Here is a 21,881-nt window from a genome sequence, read left to right as displayed (position 1 = left end):
TTGATGTCCCGCTTTATATACCTGAGAGCACAGCTAGAATGAGCCTGTACATTAAGTGACCCTAAAGACATTAGAGCAATGAAGTGGTGGCATGCAGTTGGTGAGGGGAGCTCTGTGGATGGCTGTAGGAGCAGGAACTTCTGTTTTTCGGGCTGACACAGTTGGAAGAGGAGCTCCTGGGAGTGAGCAGGAGTTTGGTGCTGGGACCCGTCAGCCCATGCCCAATGTGCTGGGAGTCCCCAGGGGAGTTGCTGGTGATCCTGGCTTGGTGCAATGGCTCTTGCATGTAAGAGGAGGTTTGGGCTGGTCCCACAACGCACCTCAGCCTCCGCTCAAACTGTCTTGGGCCTTGCTTGCATTTCCTTTCTCCATCAGCCAAGCTCCTTCTCAGTAGGCAGCTCAACTTCCAGGATTTGGGGGAAAATAATTTGGGTGATGGTTGTGCAGGGAGAACAGAGGGAGGGAGTGCGAGCAGCCTTTAGGTATGTCTTACTTGCGGCGGTGGTTAAATAGAGCTGTCTTCATTCATTCCTTTTCCTCCCTTCTCAATCTGATGCCCCTTCAAGCTGACTTCCCGATATTAATACCGTGTGCCGGTCCTGATTACCTCCCTGACAAATCCCTTCTCGACAGGGCCGCCCGGGTGCTGCCCTGAATGGACCCCCGTTTGGATTTGCATGGCTGAGGAGTCCCTGCTCGCTCCTCTGCCTCCTTCCTCCTCCCTGGCAATAGGAGGAAATTTAAATGTTTCTGAAGAGCGACATTTCCATTTCAAAAGCTGTTCGCTCAAGTGCGTCTGGAGTGGGATTTCTCTCCCCCCACTCCTCTCTGAATGGGAGCTTTAGAAGTCTCATTTCCTCTGCTTGATAACACCAGGCTGAGAAGGGCTTTTGTCTTTTCATTTCCCCTCAATTTTTTATTTTTAAATAAGTGAGGTTTTTTAGAAGCTGCTGTGGTGGATTTTGTCTCCCCCATGTTTGTCCATGTGCTGGAGGATGCACCTGGTGTCACCCAGTGAATGAGCTGGAGCTTCCTGGGGTGCAGGGCAGGACCTGCTCCCTGGCCAAGGGGGGCTTGGCCGGGCAGGGGGCTCCTGCTGCCCTTCTCTGGCTGAGCAGGCACCAACCTGGGAGCACCCTTTCTAGCAGCCTTCTAAGGCTCCTGCAAGCAGAGGAGGAGGTTTGCAGGGCACATCCAAGCTGAGGAGCAATGCGCTGCTCTTCCCGGCCATCCTGAGCAGGGGCTTACGTGTCCCAGCGCCCGTGGACAGCAGTGGGTGTGGGTGGTGCTGAGCCTGGCTCAGGATCTGGCCCCGTGTTTGCAACACAGGATGCTGCAGTATCTTTAATCATGCTGACTTGTTGCCTGCCTGGTTTTTGGCCGGTGTAGCTACGCCAGTAGGGGTGAAATTGGGTTTGTTTGTTTTGTTTTTTTAACGTGATGCTTAGTGGAGGGCAGATGCAAGTGGATGCAGTTGCCTGGCTCCCACCTCTGCGGGACTAATGCGTGCTGATGCAGGCACTGTCACACTTGTGCAATGGCATTTGTGCTGGTCACTTGAGTATTGTACTAGTATAAAAGTAGGGAATTTTTTTCTGCAGAGGCCCTTTTTACAAAAGGCAAACTCCAGCATGCTTTTAGCGTGGCATCTAGGGCTTGAGGGCTTTCTACCTTCTTGAGGACCAGCTGGGATTTGGCAGGGACTATTCTAGCATCCTCAAATCAGAGGGAACACGCCTGCTGGGATTAACGTGGACCTTAACGCTACGTCCCTGCCCAGTTGGTGTGCTGAAAAGACTCGGACCTTGCTTTACTGCATGTGGCAGTTAAAAAAGGATGGGTGGTGTTGCAAAAAATAAAAATAAAAAAAAAAAAAAGTGGGAGGCTAAAACTTTCAAAGGCATGGAGTAAGTGTTACGTTCCCCTGAGGTTTGTTGGGCTGGGTGATGGGGTGCTTCCCGGGCTGCTGGAGAAGGTTTGGGGGCTGTGCACCGACTGCCTCCACCCCCCAGGCAGGGGATCCTTCCTACCTAAAGAAACTCCCCAAGCAGCAGGCACTGAGAGAAAAGTGGCAGTCATGTGGGGAAACATGTCACCACATGCCGCATTTCCGTGGAAGACCGTGGCAATTATTCAGAGGTTCCTGTGAAAGCTGCCTGAAGTTGGCCAGTTCCAGAGAAGGCGAGGGTGGTTTGAGCCCCAGCGACCTGCTGCTTTGCTGGGAGGAGCGGTGGCTGGCTCTGCGATGAGCTCCCCCGTTATCTTTAAAATCTGGTTCTGGGAAGCCAGGAGGTGCTAACCCCGCCGCCCTGACTGAGCGCCAAATTGGGCAATTAAAAATTTGCCTCCCTGCCTTTGCGCTTAATGTAATTGGAGGCATTTTTCACAGTTTGCTCCTTTTTAAGAGACATCAAACAAGCGCTCGCCTCCCTCGTGTTTTGTTTGCATGCCTCCCGAGCATTTCGGTGAGCTCGGGGCAGCCCCCTCCTGTTGGCCTCCGTCAACCCGAGGGATGTCTTAGTCACTCAGGTTGCGGTTTTGAATATCTGGTGCAGGATTTTGACGTCCTCTTAAGCTGATGGGTTATGTGCCTGGTGTCTTTTTCATGCAACCTTTGCCTCCCCAGCACTGTAATTTCGTGGTGGTTTTCCATCGCTGTAAGCCAGCGCTTTTCCCCGAAGAAATGGTTTTGCTCCTCAAACCGAGGCACTGATGCTTTCCTCCTGGCTTCGGCTGTAGGGTAAGCTGGGTCCCTGCCGCGGCGCGGGAGGCGGCTGCGGGCAGGACCTGCCTGGCAGGCACTGCCACCGTCATCCTGTGCCTGGGCTCTGCAAGGGCTGGCAGAGGGGAGGCTGTAAGGGGCTCCTGTGCCTGCTTGTCTTCCAGGTTAGCAGAAGCCCTGCTTGTTTCAACAGAGGGGTTTGGGTTTGCGAAGGGGAGATGGGGATTTGGGGCTGAGGTGGTATGTTACAGGGGCAATGATGTTCTCGGCAGCACATCGTTGGGTGCAATGTCAGCACAGGTGAAATGATGCGCTGGGTGGCTGTTGGGCGGACACATTATTAAAAGAACACTAAAGTTGCAAACGGAGGAGTAGAAGAGCTTGCTGTTCTGCAGGCTTCCCTGACAACCTTAATTTGTCCTCCCCATTACTTGCTGAAAGCGTCAGGACACTGTCTTTGCTTTACATGACCCTCCGTTCAGCGCCCAGGATGGCCTCCATCTCGTGCCGAGCGGGTTGCTGGCTATTCTGCTTCATCCTTATCACTCGGTGGGTGGTCTCAGGCTCTACCTGCTGTCAAACTGCGACTCCTGCAGTTATTCGTGGCTCTTTTAGGGCACTTGTTGCTGTTGGCCCGGAGCGCTCCACACGTTGCCAGTAAGGTCCTTCCAGCTCAGCTCTTTCCTTTTCAGGAGCACGGGCAGAGTGTGTTACCTGACCTGGAGCTCCCCAGGACCCCACTCCACTCACTTGCTCGGTTCAAAGTAATTTCCCTTAGGCAAGCACCAAAATGAGATTTTTATTAATTTTTTTTTTTTTTACTTGGACACTTTTTCAGAGTTAACAAAAAGCGAATCGCTGGCACAGAGCAGTCTTGCCAGATGTATCAACTGCGCCAAAGATGCTCAAAGAAGAAGTTCCCAGAATCTTTCTGAATGTCACAGAAAGGCATATTTTCCTGTAAACTTGTTCTTGGAAGCAGCAGAGTAGTTTTGGCTGAAATTTACTATTTAGAAAAGAAAAAAAGCCTAAAAATGCCTGAAGCAAATATTCAGCATGGAAAATTTCAGTCCAGACAGTTAATGTTTTAACAAACTTAGGGTCAACTGGCAATCCAGCGATGCAAAATAGGCAATGTTAGGCAATTCTTAATGAGAGGTGGAACAGTTAGCTCTTCTTTGTAATGAGTAGATGGGTAGGTGAGAATTCATCACTCCTGCAAAGTCAGTAGGGAACGTGTGCGTTCAACGCAATTATTATCCACTAATGGGGAAACGCAAGAAGGTAATGAAAGGCACAACATCCATTTGCCGCTATAATGCCTTAGGCTTCCGTGGGAGTTTGCCTGAGAGAGGTTTTCTGGATTTGACCCGTTACTCTAGGCTACCTCCGAGTCCATAAGCAGTGTTTGCTGCTGATTCTGTAATACCCTGCGATCTTGAGGTCCAGAGGCAGCATCTGTTAAGGATAACACTGTGGAATGGCTTTTTTGAGCACAAGCAAGTTTTGCAAGACCAGATACTAGGCTTTGGTTAGTGCATTTAACTGTAACACTCGCTGGCGAGGTTTTACCACCCTCGTAAATCTGCTGGTGGGGGTGGGGAGGGAGGGTCAGCATTTGGTACTGGTTTTGCAATTAAATTGCTTCAAGCTGTTAAAACATTGGGGAAGTTTTTTGACCTACTTTCATGCAAGCTTAGAAATTGTTGGGATGTTTTCTGCCCTGGCTGCGTGGAATTCAGCTGGATTACAGGGGAAAGGAATTTCATAGGCCTTCTCATAAAGTCACAGATTTACTTAAAAAAAAAATCTAAGTAAAAAAATCAGCTTTGTCTTCAGACAGCTTCGTGGTCTCCAGCTTTATGAATTCCCATGAGAGCACGTACTGGGCTGCATCCAGTGAAAGCGATCCCTGTTTTGCTCGTCCCCCCTACCTGCACGTGCTATGGAGCGTAGGGACAGAGGAAGGAGGTGGGTGATGCCTTGTCCCACGCGTGGCACCCCTTGGGCGCACTGGTTAGCCTTGCACAGGAACGCCCGTGTGCTCCTGGCTGGTGAAACGCATCATAGGTGCTCCCCGGAGTCACCCTGCATACACCAACATGCACATCTACATCCTGCTTCAGCAGCCCTTCGAGAGGCTGCGGGGACGCAGCCCAGCCAAGAGCCAGCAGTATTTAAGAATTAAAATCCTGTTTGAAGGGTTGGGCTGCTGAAAGAGCCATTAGCGCAGCAGATGGTCACGAACAAAAGAATTGCAATAACTCGATGTACTTTTCACTGTTCAGGCTCTCTGACTTCATACTTGCGCATCTCCCTGGGGAAACGAGGTGCTCCCCGGAGTCACCCTGCATACACCAACATGCACATCTACATCCTGCTTCAGCAGCCCTTCGAGAGGCTGCGGGGACGCAGCCCAGCCAAGAGCCAGCAAGAATTAAGAATTAAAATCCTGTTTGAAGGGTTGGGCTGCTGAAAGAGCCATTAGCGTGGTCACGAACAAAAGAATTGCAATAACTCGATGTACTTTTCACTGTTCAGGCTCTCTGACTTCATACTTGCCATCTCCCTGGGGGAAACGAGAGGTTAGTTTTCAGCCCCTTTGACTTCCCGCCCCCCTCCCTCCCCCCCTGTCAGTGCTGTCATCTTGGGGCTGCTGATATGCCAGAATGTGTTGGACACTCTTCCAATTAAAAAAAAAATCCTTTGGCCTGTATTTGGCCCAATTAAGACTTTTATACGCCTGTTTTTGCCTTAAAACTTGATGGATGGAGGTGTGAGGTGTTCGCTCTCCTGCTTGGTTTTCATCCCGGGGTGTGTGGGAGAGCCCCGGGGCTCTGCGTCCGCTGGGGTATGCGATGCTGCTCAGCTGTGGGTTCCTGGACAGGGAGGCTGAACTGCTGTCTCTGCCGTGTAGCACAGCTTCACGTGGACGGGGTTTTGGGAGTGTTGTTAGTTGGTGGAGTTCAGTGGTGTTCGCTGGCTCTGTGCTGCCCTGAGAGGCTCGGGTGATGGAGGCATCCTCGCAGGCAGGCCACCCCGCCTGTCTTACCGCAAGCCCACCCTTTGTTCATGGCTTTTTTTAGGGGGGGAATTAATTTGAGCGCAATTTGAGCAGCCCCAGCCCATCCTGCCTGCTTTGGCAATCTTCTCCAGCCCACGAGGACGTGAGATGTGCGAGTGGGTAGGAATTGGAGATAACACCTCTTACTCCCTGCCGGTGCTGCAGCAGAAAACGCTGCTGCTGGCTGATAATTACAAAATGAACAGACTGTGGAAGAGGTGACGTCAGCATCCCCGAATCTCTGTCCTGGGCTTGGGGGAACATCGCTGATGATCTGGTTTAGAAAGGCAGAGAGAGACCAGGACTTACTGAAGATGATAGATGATATATAGGGCAAACACCATGATGCCATGCTAGAGATCCTGAGGGTCATCCTAAGCAAGCGGCTCTGTTTGCTTGGTACGTGCTTGTGCCACACAGGCACTGACTGGAGGTGTGGAGGCTTTGAAGCTCCACCAGCGTAGTCTTGAAGAGGCAGCCGGTGCGGTCAGGGGATCAGAAAAGTCAAAATGCATTTTGCAGTGAGAGTTAGGTGCAGATGGAGCAGAGCTACTGCTCTGCTGGCTCCTGAGGGTGGGAAGCAGATGAGAAAAATTACCCTTCACAGTGGCTGGGCTGCATCCAGCTGTAGGCGCTGGGCTGACACCTAGCCTTCTCCATCCCACCAACTCCTGCGAGCTCCCTGGGAGCATTGCGAGGTGGATCGGTAATGCAAAATAAGGAGGCGGTGATGGTCTGGTGCAGGTTCCAGCATGTCCTGGGACCAGGGTTGGGGTTCTCACTGTTTCTCTTGTGGACCCAGATGCCAGCGTGTCTGAAGGCAGGGACGTCAAATTTACCCGGAGGCTTACCTGCTCTTCAAGGCATCGACGGGCAGTTGGCTTATCCTTTTCCTTTCCCCTCTTTCTCCATGTCTTTTAAGCCACAGCCTAATAGCATGTAGCAGGCTTACTCCGTTAACATCATCTATGTTGGGAATAAAAACATGTGGAAGAAGCCCACCCCCAAAGCCTGGCCTTGCTCTTTGATAGACTCCTCGGTGATAATTGTTTTCTTCAGTGCCAGCATCCCCTCTTGCTGCAGGAAGGTTTATGCAGGCTCTGCCCCCTGCTCGCCCACCCTTGTTATCATACAAATCACATAATAATAAGGCCAGGGATAAACAGGAACTACAGTAGCTGTTAGCCGTGTATAAAAACAAATCACATGGAAACAGTATAATTACTGAGAAAATATCAACTTGAGTAATGCAGTAATTGTTTTCTTCCCTCCAGCAGATTTATTCCAGCTCTCCCGGCTCATGCTGGTTTCAAAGTCTGTGACTTCACGTTAATAAGAAGAATTTCACGTTTCACACTGCACTTGTTCAGAGCCTGGAACAGGCTTCTACTATCTGAAGCGGAGGAATATATTTTGATCAGCTTCTTGAGAGTGCTAGGAAACAGAGCACTAGTTAAAATATCTCTATCCATTAGATTCCACCCCAGGCTCTGGGTGGACTCTTGGTCTTTGCAAACCTCTTTTCAATCCATTTTTGTGATTTAGAAGAAGGGCGTCTTCGTGCCTTGCATAACTCTGCGAGCTCTGCTTTTTGGACTTCACCATTGCATGGGCAAGATTTTTTTTTTGCCTTCAGTTTTGGTTTTTCCTTCCTTTTGCTGCTTGTCATTTCCTTTATTTAGAGAGGTGCTTGTGAAGTGACAGTGACCACTTATTTGAGGTCCAGGGACATTGCTGCTCTCTATTGCTATAATCATCTCCTAATACCAGATGATGATGGGTTTTGTGCTGTGACTTGCAGCTGTTCCCCTTACTCAGCTTTGCTGCTACTTTACTTCAGATTCTGCAAGGTAAAAAGATAAAAATGTATCAGAACCCAGGTTTCCAAAGGGTTTTGTACCAAGTAGGAGTTTAAAGATGCTCTGTCTTGCATATTGGCAGACGTGAGATAGTATCTTTTGTTTCACGTGCACAGAGAGAAGTCTTTTTCCCCTGCACTTTTGGCAGGTAGCTTGCTTTCCTGTAGAAAAACCTACCCACCTACAAGCCACTGCCACTTCCCCTTCCCATGCCTTAATCTGAACGATGTTTTATGAATACCTCCTTTATCTTTTGCTTCTTGTGGTTGTCCTGCTCCTCTTGGCTTGAAAAAACCCCAAACCACCAAAACAAACAAACAAACAAAAAAACCCTACCCAGTCGTGGAGAACACAAAGCCTTCCTGCTGCAGGAGGCTGGCCAATTTTGGTGTCTAATGCTGGGGAAGTAAAACAAGACAGGATCTGCTCTTTGGGATTCTCCAGAAACCTTTGATGTTCTTCTAGTTTCTCTTCTGAATGGATGCTGGAAACAACCAGCTTAGCTTTCCCGTGCCTCTGTGCTGTTAGGGCTGGATGAGCCCCACATGGGACAGCGAGCAAGGAGTTTCAGATTGCTCCTTTGCTTTCTGTCCCTTGATGGCAGCAGTGGGAAAGGCATTGATGCCTCCAGGCTGCACCCAGCAGTGGTTCCTCCCTGGCTGGCTTGATGTCTCCTTCAGCTAGAACAGGGTTTAGCAGGGTGGAGGAGGAGGAAGGTGCCAGTGAAGGATGCTGGTGTCCTGGGACATGGCCACTTTGTTGGGAAACATCCTCTTTTGCCTCCCCTTGTTCCAGCTTTGCTGTGGATGATGTTGCCCAGCCCTTACGGAGGGGAATAGGGCAGAGCTCATCTCAGCACAGTCCTACCAGGCAGGGACTGCCTTTGAAGCCAGGTCCCCTGCGGCTGTGCCAGGCTGTACATGCAGCCTCCCCAGGAGGGACTTCACCGTGCTTCATCCCCACCAGCAGCGGGCTGGAGGCTGCCCTGCGTGGTTCTGCTTCCCCGTAAGCAGATGCTATTGAGATGCTGAGCGGTGCCAAGGTGGCATCTGCGCGCTCGCCACATTTGACGTGAGCTGCAAGATGGCCAGCGAATAACCCAGGGCCATCATCCGTGTGCCTTGCTAGTCAGAGGAGCACAGATGGGTCCACACCATCTCAGTGCCACTGAGCTCCATCGTGTCACCCTTGCCCCTGCAGGAGGACCAGCCCGGGAAGAGGGTCAGTGGGTAGCCCTGGCTGCTCGCCAGTCGCCCTGAGTCAGCGCGGAGGGGAGGATGCTCAGCCCCAGTTGGTGCAGAACAATGTCGGCTTTGTCCGTGGGCGCAGGGCTGCTGTAACGAAGGTAGCAAAGTTGTGTGACCTTCTTCAGTTGTTCGCCTCCCCCCTTCCCTCCCCTCCCCAGCAGCTGCAGCGTGCTGGCTGCCCAGCCTGGCAGCGGTTTACAGTTACAAACCAAGCCACAGCTCCTCTTCCTGCTCCCTCCAGGAAAAGAAATCCATCCACTCACTAAGCAAATGAATAGACAAACTTTTAATTACGGTGTTGGGTAGCTGCCAGAGAGGAGCGTCCCGGGTCAGGGTAGGCTATTGGTGTGCCGTGATCCCCATCTGCGTGGTTGATGGCTATTAAACAGCTACTTCATCCCAGGTATGTTCATCAGTGGGGGTTGACCTCATCCAGGCATGCAACTTGTGTTTGCAGGAGATGGGCTCCTTCATTTGGAGCAGGAGAGGTGAAGGGTGCTGTGCAGGTGAGGCATCGTGGTTCCGGAATGCTCCTGGGATAGCAGCTCGTTGGGCTCAGCAAAGTCATTGCATTGCTGGAGAAGGAGCTGAGTGTTTTGATGTGTTTTCCCTCTGCCCCCAGCTCATGGTCATTAGAGCTGCTTCCTGTGATGGCCATGGAGGTTACGCTGATCTGTCCGGTCTCTGATTTGAAGGGTCTTGTTGAGCTGAGAGCTTCTTTACCTGGAAGTTAAAAAGCTGGTTTTCATCAGTTCGCTCTATTTTTATCTCAGCTGACCTCGCCTATCCCCCTATTCTCCATTTTTGGATGGATGTGTTTGACATCCGACGCTCAGAGCTCCCTCCAGAATTTAATAAGAGATGGAGGAGGACCTCTGTAAAGGAGGTGGGGGTCCTCTCTCCTCCCAGGGGCTGCCCTCATAGCCCCTTCTTGTTTGGCGTAGTTAATGCTGCTCTTCTCTCCAGCATGGCCATGGCTGTGTTGGAGGAGGACACGTCCGTCACTACCTTGTTTCTGTGGAGAAGATGTAGCCTTGAGCTGGCTGCTGAGATGTGAAGTGATGGTGCTGCTGGGAGCTCCTGAATATGGATGCGTTTATTGATCCTGTAGGAATGTGGGTAGCACTGAAGGTGGTGGGAGTCTCCGAGGCTTTGGCAGGAGGAAGAGCTGCTGTCACATCCACAGGAGGCTAACCTGGTGCTCTCTGGAGATACTGGAGGTTGCGGAGCCCTGCGGTGATGTGATCTGGCAGCCGGTACTGCTTAGTCTAGCAGGTTTTTTGAGGGGCGTGTGTGTCTCAGAGGGCTGGGAATGGGCCAGGGAGCTGTGGCAGCTGGCATGGGAGGTTGAGAGGAGGATCCAAAATCTCTTGGGAAGGAGCTGACCTGGTTGTTTTGTGCTCCCCAGGATCGTGGCCTGCCTGGCAAACTGGAGCCCGTGTCACCTGTGAGCCCTGCTCACCCCGATGCCGAGCTGGACCTGCTGCCGGCCCGGCTGTCAAAGGAGGAGCTCATTCAGAACATGGACCGCGTGGACCGCGAGATCACCATGGTGGAACAGCAGATCTCCAAGCTGAAGAAGAAGCAGGTAAGAGGCTGTGGTCTGGAGGGGAGCACGTGTACTTGCTTCTGTGTGCTGCCTTACATCCCGTCCTTGCCCATGCACGTCCACAGAGGGGAAGTGGCAGTGCCAGTGCCACCAGGATGGTCTGTGTCTGTGCTCCCTGTCGTGATAGGGGTGGTTGCTGCTGTGTCAGCAGTCTGGAGCTGGTAGGTGCAAGACAAGGGAGCTTTGGAAACCTGGCTTGTGGGCTCTTTTGCATGTCAGAGTACCTTTAAAGGGAGAAAAATCTGTCCTTGGTGACTTGCCCATGGTCATGCGAGCAAGTGGCAGAGCTGGAAACACAGCCTGAGTTGTCCGTACAGCCCAGTGCTAGCACAAGGTCTTTTCTTTTTCCTTTCCAGCAATTGCTTCTCCCCAGTGCTGTTGCTGCCACTATTATAGTACTGTTGAAAACATTGCTGCGATGTCCTAATGGCCCTTCTGTGCATCCAGCCCCCTTCTGCAGGGCTTTGCAGCTCTGCAGCCGTGAGCAGCGTCTGGTCCAACTCCGGTCAGGGCTGTGCCTGAGCCAGGGATTTGAAACTGATCTTCTCGGTTAGTGCTTTACCCTGTACAAGAGCACTCCCCAGCAGAAGGATCGCCCGCTTGATGTTGCCATGTATACAATTACCATAAACCCATTAAGAGATTAATATGACAAAACCTTGGGGGGACGTCTGTGAAAAAACCCACAGACTTAAAGGCTTTCACTTCCTAAAGCAAATCACTTCTCTCTGCCTCTCTCTTACTTGTTGTTTTATTCCCTTTGCTTGGGGCCAGTTTCTAAACTCCCTGACAGCTGCTAATCCTGAACTGCCCGAGAGGAGCGACCTCTCCCGAGGGGTGTGCAGCAGGAATTTGAGAATGGAGCAAAACCTCTACTTGGGCTGTGGGACGGGGCCAGTGCTTCTCGAGGACGAGCATGCAGTTGACCTTCCTCCCCATCAGATCGGTATTTTCCCATTCCCTTTCTTTCCTGCAAGACCAAGCAGGATGTTTTGGTTTTGTTTTCAAACAATATGGTTTAATTAATGAGAAGGACCTTTTTTTTTTGTGTTGCTTTTGCTTTTTTTCTGCAGAGGTATCGGAGTGCTTAGGGAGAGGGAGCCAGCAAGGGATAGAAGCAGCTGTGCTGGGGGTGTGAGGAAGCAGCCCTGTGTGCTGGCTCGCAGGGGCCAAAGGAAGATCTGGAGCAATGGAAACCACAGAGATTCCTCTTGTTGGGTTTGGTGGGAGCTGGGTGAAGCCAGCCCTTCCCCTCTCCCTCCTTAGGAAGCTCAGACAAAATGTTGGTGTCCTCTCCCAGCTGGCAGTCTGGCTGCTGGTCCATGTTTTTAACTCGCATTTGAGGAAGGAGATGCAAAACATGGTCATTTCCCACTCTGGAGAGGGGCTTCCAGAACGGGATGCGTGCCCAGCGCAGTGGTGAAGGTCCCGCTCATGGCAGCCAGGAGGACTGACAACTGCCGATCCACTGCCTGACTTTTTTTCAGAGATGCTGAGGAGCTGCTGTTGAAGCTGACGGGAGCAGCATATGCTCCTTGACGTTAAAATCAAGCTGTCCTTCCGTAAGGAAATAGGGTTTTTTATTGTTGGCTGCTTGGTTGCTTTATTTCTTCCCTCTGAACAAATTTAACAATTCTTCCTCTCCACAAAAATGCTCTGCTGAGTGGGGAAGAAGGTGAAAGTGGCTGTTGGCTGTAAAAGCATCCTCTCCTCTTCTTTTTTTTTTAATTTTTTTTTTTTTTTTGGCACATAGTGGCAAAGTCATTTGGCAGCAAATCCTGCCCCCCCAACATGGCCTCTTTTCCTCTCCGGCAGGATCCTTCCCCAGCCCGGTCCTCCGCAGAGCACATCTGGGAGGAAGCATTTTCGGGGGGCGGGGGGATGGGGGTGTCCTGTCTGAGATGCTTTGGGAACGTTTTGTCCATCTGTGCATCTGAGCTGTCAGTGCAGGAGAAAGACGAGCGAGGGAAAGCAATCAGCCTGAAACAGATACTGCTCCTGCAGGAACAGGCAGCAGAGCAGGGGAGAAATTGTACGCAGCCAGAATACCCTAATGCTTTTCCCCTCTGTCTTTGGGAGGCCTTCTCAGGGTAATTAAATATATTTGTATGGAAAGGCTGTGCAAGAAAAACCCCAACCAACCCCAATCTACCATCTCTCTTTTTTTCGGTTGTTCCAGAAATGGCAAGGAAGGCTCTGCCTGGGCTTTGCAAGAAGCAAACATCTTCAGCAAGCTGAGAAACCTTCCCCAAACCCTGCGCACCCCTGGCAGAAGGCCACCTCCATCAGCCGTCCCCCGCTCATTCATGTGCCATATGCGCTTAAATCTCTCGCTGAGTCCTCTCTCCCCCTCTTCCTGACAGGGAAGGATAATCCTTATGCATTTATTCCTGGCAGTGGTACCGGGGATCTGAAGGAGAAATAAACTGCTGGGCTGTTCTCCGCAGTGGTGCCTGAGCTTCTCTGGGTGCCGAGCTCGGCGAAGGGATCTCCGGGAGTACAACACTCCCACCTGGTGATGGAGGTGGAGCTGGCTGGGTGGAAGAGCTCCAGGGCTTCCCTTTCCATCTATCTCCTGTCTCAGTTTCCCCTGTTCTCCCCTCGGCTCTTTGAAAGTGGTTTTCAGAGATGTCCTGTGGCTGGAAGCCCTCTCCTCTCCCCTGGGCAGGTGAGGCATCCCGGTACCCAGGTGGTGGCTGCCTAACGCAAGGCAGCGTGGCAGCTGGGTGCGTGTGTAATGACCTTGGCTCTGTCAGGCAGGTCCCTTCAGCACCGGGGCTGGTATGGGCGGGGTGGGGTCTTCCTGAAATGTCACCCACCTTCCTGCCAGCGCTGCAGGCTCTGATGACCCCTCCGCAGCATGTGGTCCAGCCAAAGGGACTCTTGCCTGGAGAAGGCACCTCCTTCACTTGGAAATGGGTTGGCCTGTGGATGCTGTAGGAGCAAGGGCTATGGCTAACGATGGCATCTTGCATCCCTTCAACATTGCTGCACTGGCTTTCGTTTGGGGAGAGGAGGGGGCTTTCAGGCAGCTGCTGCTGGGAGTGGGGAGGGAGAGAGTGTGGAGCTGTCAAGACTCATCTCTCATCCCGCTTCTCTCCCTGTAAAGGTCACAGTCCCAGCCTAGCTTTTGTGGCAGACCTTTAAGAAATCCATTTTGTCCGTGTCTGGGAACCCTGACCTATTTTGCTTTGCCATTTCCCACAGCTCCCAGGGGTAGCTGTCGCAGGCTGAACCTGCTGTGGTCAGGTGTGCTGCCTGCAGACCCTGCCCGCATCCTTACCTCTAGCATCTGGCCCTTTAATAACCGTACAGTGTTACACCACAGAGAGTACAGTTTAATTCTCTACTGTATTTCAGCTATAATTAGATTTGTATTTTTCTTTTAACGAGCTGCTTTTAATGAGCCTCCACTTACTGGCAAACTTTCATTTCCTGATATGCCATCAAGTCCTCTTGTCTGAAATCACTTACAACACACCCGACCACTTTGCAGAATTTTTGTGGGTTTCCAGAACAATGTAGCCAAGTTTCTGTTTTTTTTTTTTTTAACCCAAATATTTTCCCCAAGAGAAGTAGAGGATTTGACTAATCCCTTTTGTGGCTCTTTCTTTGGAGTTTTTGGAGTTTATCACGTGGGAGTGAGGGTGTGCGATAGAGTGCCTTGGCTGATCTGAGGACACTGAGCAAGAGCAGGCAGGTGCCTGGAAGCGCTGCTTCCGCGCCGGGGCTGAGAACTGCTTTGCAGCCTGTGGTTTCAGCCCTGTCTTCTTGGAGAGCTCTTGTCCCCTTTGCAAGGCACTGTGATTTGGGCCACCTGAGAAACAGCTGTGGCTGAGAAGAGAAGGGAGCTTTTGGGCTGTTGCATGTGTGGTTGGAGCCTTCGGTGTGTGCCGTGGCGGCGTGGCTCTTTGCAGGCAGTAAGGGATGGATCCCTGCAGTGCTGAGGAAGGTTCATCCCCTTCCCGGGTGCAGACGGTCCAAGCTGGCTGTTTCCTGGCCGTCCTCATGCGTGGCTGGAGTAACCCCTAGGTTAAGACCCTGACATGGGCACACCGATGCCAATGTGCAGAGCCTGGGCTGTCCTGCCTCTGCCAGAGGCTGATCCCCAGCCGGGACGGTGCTCAGCGGTCTGGCTGACGATGATGGCTTTTTTTTGGCTATATCTTGGTGTTCCCTATGCTGCTGCTTTTCCCTGTGTGGGAAAAGATGTCCACCTGTGGGGAGGTGGAGCATGAGTGGAGTCCACAGCACGGGGTTGCTTCATCCATTTGAAACACATTTAATTTAAGGGGTGTGAGTTTTCTCAGCCAAGCCAGTAGACCTATCTGGGTGCTTAAGTGTTTTCTTGGACTGCATCCTACAGCCCTAGTGTTGCTAAAGGTGTCGTCAACAAGAGCAGAGATGATCTGAAGGAGGAATTAGGTGCCCGCCTTCTTCTCGGACCACCAGACACTGCTGTCTCTAGGAGGACGGTGGTGTGCTCACCTCTGGTGCAAGCCGATTGCTCTCAATCCCAGGTGCATTTTCTTCCTGGTACGAGACTCGCTTGATTTTTCCCCTTGCTTCAACAGGGGATGCTTTAGCTGCAGGAAAAAAATACGAAGATTTGGAGATTCAGAGCTGAGCAGTGAAAAAATCATAGGCGGTTTTTGACAACCGCTCCCTCTCCCGTGCCTGTGCTGCCCCGCAGCTGCCGTGCGCTGCGTGTGCTCTCCCTCCTCGCAGGGAGCCGGTGGCCCCGGGAGGAGCCTGGAGGAATCTGTTATTTCCTCTTTCGGCTGAGCAGTTCCTCAAACTTACTGGAAGGGCTCAGATGTCTCCTCCTGCCTCGCACCCGTCGGGAGAGCCGGAGGCAGAGGTCGTATGTCAGATACACCCACTGACTGCAGCGATACTGAAAAGTGCTTTCTTAGATCTGCTACTTTATAGTTAGTTTGCCATGGCCTGAGTGGCTCGCAAATGGGTAGGAACGCATTAAAAGATTAGTGATCTCTAAAGGTGCATATGTGGATGTGCTCCCTTCTGATTTCCATCTCCTAAGGGGGTAGTTGGCATTCAAGCCAGCTTTGGGGCTGGGTGCATTTTACTGCATGTGTGGTGGGGACGTGGTAGACATGCTCGTGGAGCAGCTCTTGGGCTCCTGGATGTTTCTGCTGTGAGTGGGAGTGAAGCTTGGGATGAGACACTCACCTTGGGTTGTGTTGTCCCAGCACAGGCAGACACGTGGTGCTGGAGGGGACGGCGCAGTGTATTTTTGCACACAGCGGTTGCACCTCAAAGCCTAGATACCATGAAACGTGGAGCTGTGGCAATGCAGTAAAGACAGTAAGAAAGCAGAAAAGCCAACAAAACGAGCTTCTCGGCACTGTTGTCTCTGAGGGCAGGTCACCTGGGTGATGGCCGTCCACCCCTACTGGGCTTTCTCTGGTTGGAGCCTGGACTTACTTGGTGGTTTCTGCTCAGGACAGCTTGTCTTGTGTGAAGGGAGGAGAGGAATGAGTCTCAGAGTCACCTTCCCAGGAGAGCATGATGGCTGAGGGCTGGAATGCGGCTCATGCTGTGCCGGTGCCCGCAGCAGCTCTGCCTGCCGGGACAGCCGGAGCCGCGTGGTGTGTTCACGCTGCAGGCATTTGCAACCTGAGTACTTGGGCTCTCTATGAAGGTTCACCAAAGGGTGTCTTGGTGGCCCATGTCTGAGCACCGTGCTGTCCTCTGCAGGGAGCCCTGTAGCTCTTGCTCGCCCTCTTGAGCACCTTGTGTCTCTCACCTTGGCCGGGAGGACTGCCACATGTCCTGTTGGGCCGACTCTGACCAGAGACAGGATTTGCGGTGTTACTGCCTGCTCTGCCGTACTCACTGGCTCATCTGGCTGCACGGTGCAGGGGCAGCCGGTGCACAAGTCATTTCATCGAGAACAGTCATCCCAAGGCATCTCCTCCAACCACAGTATTGCAAGATAAAGCCGAAGGTGGAGAGCAGCCTTGCTGCTCACCCCTCGCTCCCCCACCGCTCCCTGCAGCATGGCAGCAACTCCGGAGGCAGGTAGCAGCAGGGAGCCAGACCGGAGCTTCAGTTCCCTTTAAGGGTTTCCAGTAAAATCATTATTTCTAGCCTCAAACCCTCTCCAGGAGGCTCGTTCAAGGCAGGTCCTTATCCTCCATGCCTAAAAAGCACCAACCCACCAGCACGGGGATGGGTGCCTGGGGCAGGACAGCACTGTGCTTGCGTGGCAGGGGATGTTACTTACGCAGCTGTCCTCCCTCTCCCCATCCCTCCGCGGCCTGAGCCTGCCCATGTCTCGCAGGAAGCCTTCTGCCATGGTGGTTTCTGCCTTGGTCGCAGCACCGCAGAGAGTCTCGTGTGGATGGGGACGGCTGCGTTTCTCGCTGTGACTCACCCTCCTCCTCCCCCCTCTCCTTCCACAGCAACAGTTGGAGGAAGAAGCAGCCAAACCACCAGAGCCTGAAAAACCTATCTCCCCCCCTCCTATCGAGTCCAAACATCGCAGCTTGGTGCAGATCATCTACGACGAGAACAGGGTGAGTCTGGAAACGGTGGAAGTACAAACGTGCGATCGTGCCGTGTCACCCTGGCCAGGGACGGGGAGGTTGGTAAGGGGTAGGTGGGGGATTCCCCTGGGCGAGACTCCTGGGGCGGAGGCTGTGGGAGGTGGATAGATGGAGCCCCTTCGGGGACGGTGATGATAGAGGGCTGAGCCTGAGCCGTGAGGAGCTCGCTCTGCCGTGTGGATGGAGCACAAATGTCTTCTGAAGAACCTGCCTGGGGGGCATTTCCTGCAATCAGCCTTAGATTTGAAGCATTCTGGAGATGCTTCAGAGCCTCGTCTGTTAAATAGCTTGTTTCATCCTCTTTCCCAGGAGTGAACCTGGTCAAAAGCTCTCTCAAAGGATGGGCTTTGGCGTGGTGGGGTGGGCTGCATGGATGGAGGGGGACATCCATGATGCTCCAATACTGGTAGGCCAGCTACAAGCTCTCCTGGCTGCCCCTGAGCCCCCCAGGCTGGAGCAGAAAGGACATGGATGCAGCCATGGCTGGATTTGTAGATATTTGACACTGTAAATAGCATTAGCAAAGGTCAGGCTGGCATCCCTGGCTCTGGGTCTCTGCCTTGACCTCTCATTTGTTGCACTCAGCCATTGCCTGTAATAGCAGCCTGAGGAGACACAAATTTTGCTGTGTGCTTCAGAGTGATGCTAAGAAATTGGGCCCTTTGGTAGATAATCAAGCATATTCATTTTCATTTAGGTGTTGGATAAAAAGGATGATTTTGCATAAAAGGAAAACTACCAGTCGCTAATTATTTTGAATTGCGAGGCCTGCGATTTCACTGGGAGCTGCAGAAATCCAGGTGCCTGACTCCTAAAAAGGGGAAAAGAAAAGCTGCGCTGCAGAAATCCAGGTACCTGACTCCTAACAAGGGGAAAAAAAAAAACCTAAAAAGGGGAAAAGAAAAAAAAAAAAAAATCGCATACCCTGTGCTCCCAGGCAGTGCAATTTTCCTGGTTTTCCTTTTTCCATCTGCTTCTCTCCCTGAGCAATAGGAAACCCAACGCTAGCACAGTCTGTTGTGCGAGTGGGTGAAGGCTGAGGTCGATGTGTTTGAAGCGTTAGCAAGTGCCGGCTGGTGATAGCTTTACGGCCACTGGGCTTTGGGGGCAGGTGCCGAGTGTTCCTCAAAGCCGTTCTCCCCGTGGCACCACCAAGTGTCCTCTCCAAGGGTCTTGGGCTAGATGGCTTGTGCCTCCTGTGCAAGGGGTTAGGTTCAAAAAAAGGAGGTCTCAAACATTTTTATTCCTATTCCCTTGAGCCCCATCCTCCTTGGACATTCTCGTGTACCCAGACCACGTTACAAGGGGAAGAGACGGGTGATGGTGCTGAGGCAGGAAGGAAAGGTGTTCTTCAGCCATTGCATCCCCAGTGGCCTGCGTCGTAGCAGTCCCTGTTAGCTGGACCTGGTTCAGGGCTGAGTGTCCTGCCAGACCCTTTTCCTGCTTTGTCACCTCTTGTCTCTGCCCATGCCAGCAGCAGGGTCACCCTTTCCCTCCCGTCTCCCCGAGTCTCCCATCACCTCCTCCACAGCAGACACGATCTGCTCTCGAAGCCTCTGCCACGGCTCAGGGCAGTCCCCTGGGGTCGCTGCCCTGTCCCATGGGTGGTGGCAAAGAGTGCGGAGAGCAGGCGTGGAGTTCTGCATTTCTCCTTGAAAGTGTGCGGCCATAATACCTGGGACGCTGTCGCATACAGTGCTCAGAGCTGGTGGCATCCATTTGTCAGCGTGCCCGACTTTATTCCAAGTTACGCTGATCCTCAAAGCCAGGCTGCTACCAGGAGTGTTTTGCTATTAACCTTTGCGATAGGGTTCTCTCATTCCAGGTGGGTGCTCAGCAAGCAAGGGTCATGTCTGACACCAAATGTCTGCGTAATTTCAAATCTGGCTCTGTGTTCGGGTCTGCCTGATCCCTGGGATGGGTAAATGATGATACTTCCCCTGTTCTTGTAAATTCCCCTTGCGAGTAGCGTGTAAGGAAGCCCGTCTGTGGGTAGGAGACTCAAACCAAACAACCCTTCCCTTTTGCTTGATAGAAACCGTAGCAGGCTGGAGGGAGGTTCCCCCTTTGAAGAAGACATGATCTATTGACGGGCAACGGAGAGTCGAGATCGGCCTTGCTGGCCGATTGTAATGGCTGAGGCTGGGTGATGGAAGGACCCTTTTAAGTACCGTAGCAGGGAGATGCTGAGCTGCGGGCTGCAAGGGGAAGGGTGTGCTGAGCCTTGCCGACGGCATTGCCTTTGTCCTGGCTCCAGTAACAAAGGTGGGATCCAGGATGCAATTGTCCTTCTAAAGGGCATCCCCAGGCTCAGCTTTCAGTCTCTCACCTCCGTTGGACACATTTGGGATGCCTTTTGGTGATGACTGCTCTTCCCCTTGGGGCCAGGAGGAGAAAAACTGGGAGAGGAGAGGATGTGGGAGCAGCGTCAGTTAGGATCGTGGGTGGAAAAGAGCGGCTGGTGGTTGGACATCAGGGTTTTTTTTGGGTGGGTTTGGTGGCAGCAGAGTATCTGGGTGTACCCAGCCGTCTGTCGGACAGGAGAGCCCCGGGCACGGTTGTGCTGACCCGTGGCTTTGCTGCAGCTTAACACACTTAATTGCAAGATGAGTTGGTAGGAGCAAAGGGCTGTGAGCCAGACAGAGACATATTGATCAAGAGCGCAGAAGGTCACTGAGCCAAATTTTAAGCCTTTCTACCTCTTCTGTGCTGCAGAAGAGCAATGAAGTTGGATGCCTTGAGGTCTGCTTGCAGGAAAAGTGGCTGTAACGGCTGAGCCAGGGCTCCAGCCTGCACGCAAAGGGAGGAAAAGACTGATTTACTTTCATGGCTCAGCTTGCGGCTTGCTTGAGAGAGGCAGCGCGCGGTAAGAAATGCAAATAAAAAGAGGATATTCAGGCCTCGGGAAGAGGGGAGAGAGCAAAGCACCCCAGAAGAGCTGGCAAAGCCTGAAACGATCTTTAAAGAGCAATACTGTGGAAGGGGGGAAAAGCTAGTGCTTGTGCTGATGCCAGAGCAGGTGGGAGGCAGCGCGCTTCGTGGAGGGGCTGTCGCCTGGCTCTGGTTTAATTTTTCATGAACCGTGGATCTGTGCTTCACCAAGCACGCGGGTGCCGCTGTGCCCATTCCCACCGCTCCTGCCAGGCTGTGCCGGAGTTACACACTGCATGCAGTTATACCCCGAACAAAGGAGACACCAAAAACGGTCCATGGGAGAGAGGAGGTTATGTGAGGACAGAGCAGCTAGAAACGCCGGAAAATCAAGTTAGCCAGCCATTCTGTGACCTACTTTCCTTTTGGCGATAGCTGTGGCTTTGCAGGGGTGAATGGTTTCTAATTTTAGCTTATGGTTCATTAGGGAAGTCTATATATTTTTCTCACCGGTGCACTGGGTATAGATGAGGGGTTGGAATGCAGGTTGGTGCTGGCCTATATCAGATCTTCTCAGAATTCAGGTTTTCTGATGTTAAACGCCTATCACGCTGGTTTTCCCTCTTGTGACCTATTTAATGCGTACGATTTGAAAAGTTCCTTGGCGTCGGAGAGGATAATTGTGGAAAATGTGACCTGTAATCCCCTCTTGCTACACTCTGCTGGACAAGTAATTGATTTCCAAAAAAAAAAAAAAGTTGACTGTACAGATTCTGCTGGGGAAGAGCGGAGAGAAGCTGCTCTTGACTGCGGTGAAATCCTGTATTGTGAGGCTGTACTGGGGAAGAGGTCGCGTCAGGACACGGCGTGTCTTTGCCCTCCACCGCTGTGCCAGAGAGGGGACGCCGCGTGCTGCAACCCACCGCAACGTGGCGAGGGCTGGGACGAGTCCCCCCCGCGTTGCCCCTGCACACTGCGGGTGCCGACGGCTTGTGGCCGCGCGAGCCCATCCCTGCTCCGCTGTCAGCCCTCTGAAAAACTGGGTTTGATGCAGTGCAGGCAGTGGAAGCAGGCAGCAGCGTCTGTCTCGCTCTTGGGATTGAGTTGGTGGAAATCAATAAGATTAAATTTTAATTCGTTTTCTGTCTCGGTGCTTGTTCCTTCAAAAGGGCACAGCTATCTATCTATAAATTCAGCATTATGCTGTAAAATTGGAATTCAAAGGATTGTTTTGAACTTTTTCCACCCCCTGCTGCTGTTGTGTCTGTGCGGAGCGTGTTCCCAGCTATCCATTTACCCTCCTCAAATACCTTCATAAAGCCTTAATGCCCCATCCATAAATAAGAGAATAAATAAATGAACACTTTTAGCATTGCAAAGTATAATCTAGCCGTTAACTACGCAAAGGCACTGAGTGTGACTCAGATCCCACGGGGGTTTTATGTCTGTATAACTCTGATTTTCTATGAACTCCTGATTTACATTAGAAAGGGAAGAATCAGGCCTGCATCGTCAGCACGGAGCGGGTGCAGTAAATAAAACCTTATCAGTGAAACGGCTTTCGAGCATTAAATCTGCAGGGTTTTTTTCAAATTCTAGTTTATGTGGTAGTTGGGGTGGGGGCATTTCATATTTGGCTGCCAAAAGGGCCTTGTTCATTTTGCTTTTGTTTTTAATAACACTTATTTTGGGGTTGCCTCATCTTGGCTCAGTGATGCAAGATGGGCTTTCAGATAGTCTGGAGGAAAACTGGAAAGGTCAGAGGTTAGATGCTATTAACGCTTCTGCATGATAGCAAGATTTCCAAAAAGATAAATTGAAATATTTAGCCTGGAGTCATTGAGAATCTTTTCATTTTTTCTCAGATTTTAAGGAAATTCTTTTGGTTGTTTTTTTTTTTTTATGGTCCTGATGTCCGTTTTTAATGTCTGCTTCAG

The 21,881-nt window shown here is 51.8% G+C and overlaps 1 protein-coding gene across 1 annotated transcript in view; it reads left to right on the top strand.

The window, feature by feature from the left end:
- The window catches only part of NCOR2 (nuclear receptor corepressor 2), a 222,867-nt gene that overhangs the window by 37,969 nt on the left and 163,017 nt on the right, over positions 1-21,881 (top strand). Inside the window, 2 exon segments of the mRNA XM_019473303.1 lie at positions 10,301-10,480; positions 16,930-17,043. Of these exon segments, the coding sequence (XP_019328848.1) occupies positions 10,301-10,480; positions 16,930-17,043 (294 nt within the window).

This window comes from Aptenodytes forsteri, unplaced genomic scaffold (genome assembly GCF_000699145.1).
Source record: "Aptenodytes forsteri isolate BGI_AS27 unplaced genomic scaffold, ASM69914v1 Scaffold118, whole genome shotgun sequence".
Classification (NCBI taxonomy): domain Eukaryota; kingdom Metazoa; phylum Chordata; class Aves; order Sphenisciformes; family Spheniscidae; genus Aptenodytes; species Aptenodytes forsteri.
The sequence above is the reverse complement of the archived record's forward strand: the minus strand, read 5'-3'. Positions and strand labels throughout refer to the sequence as shown.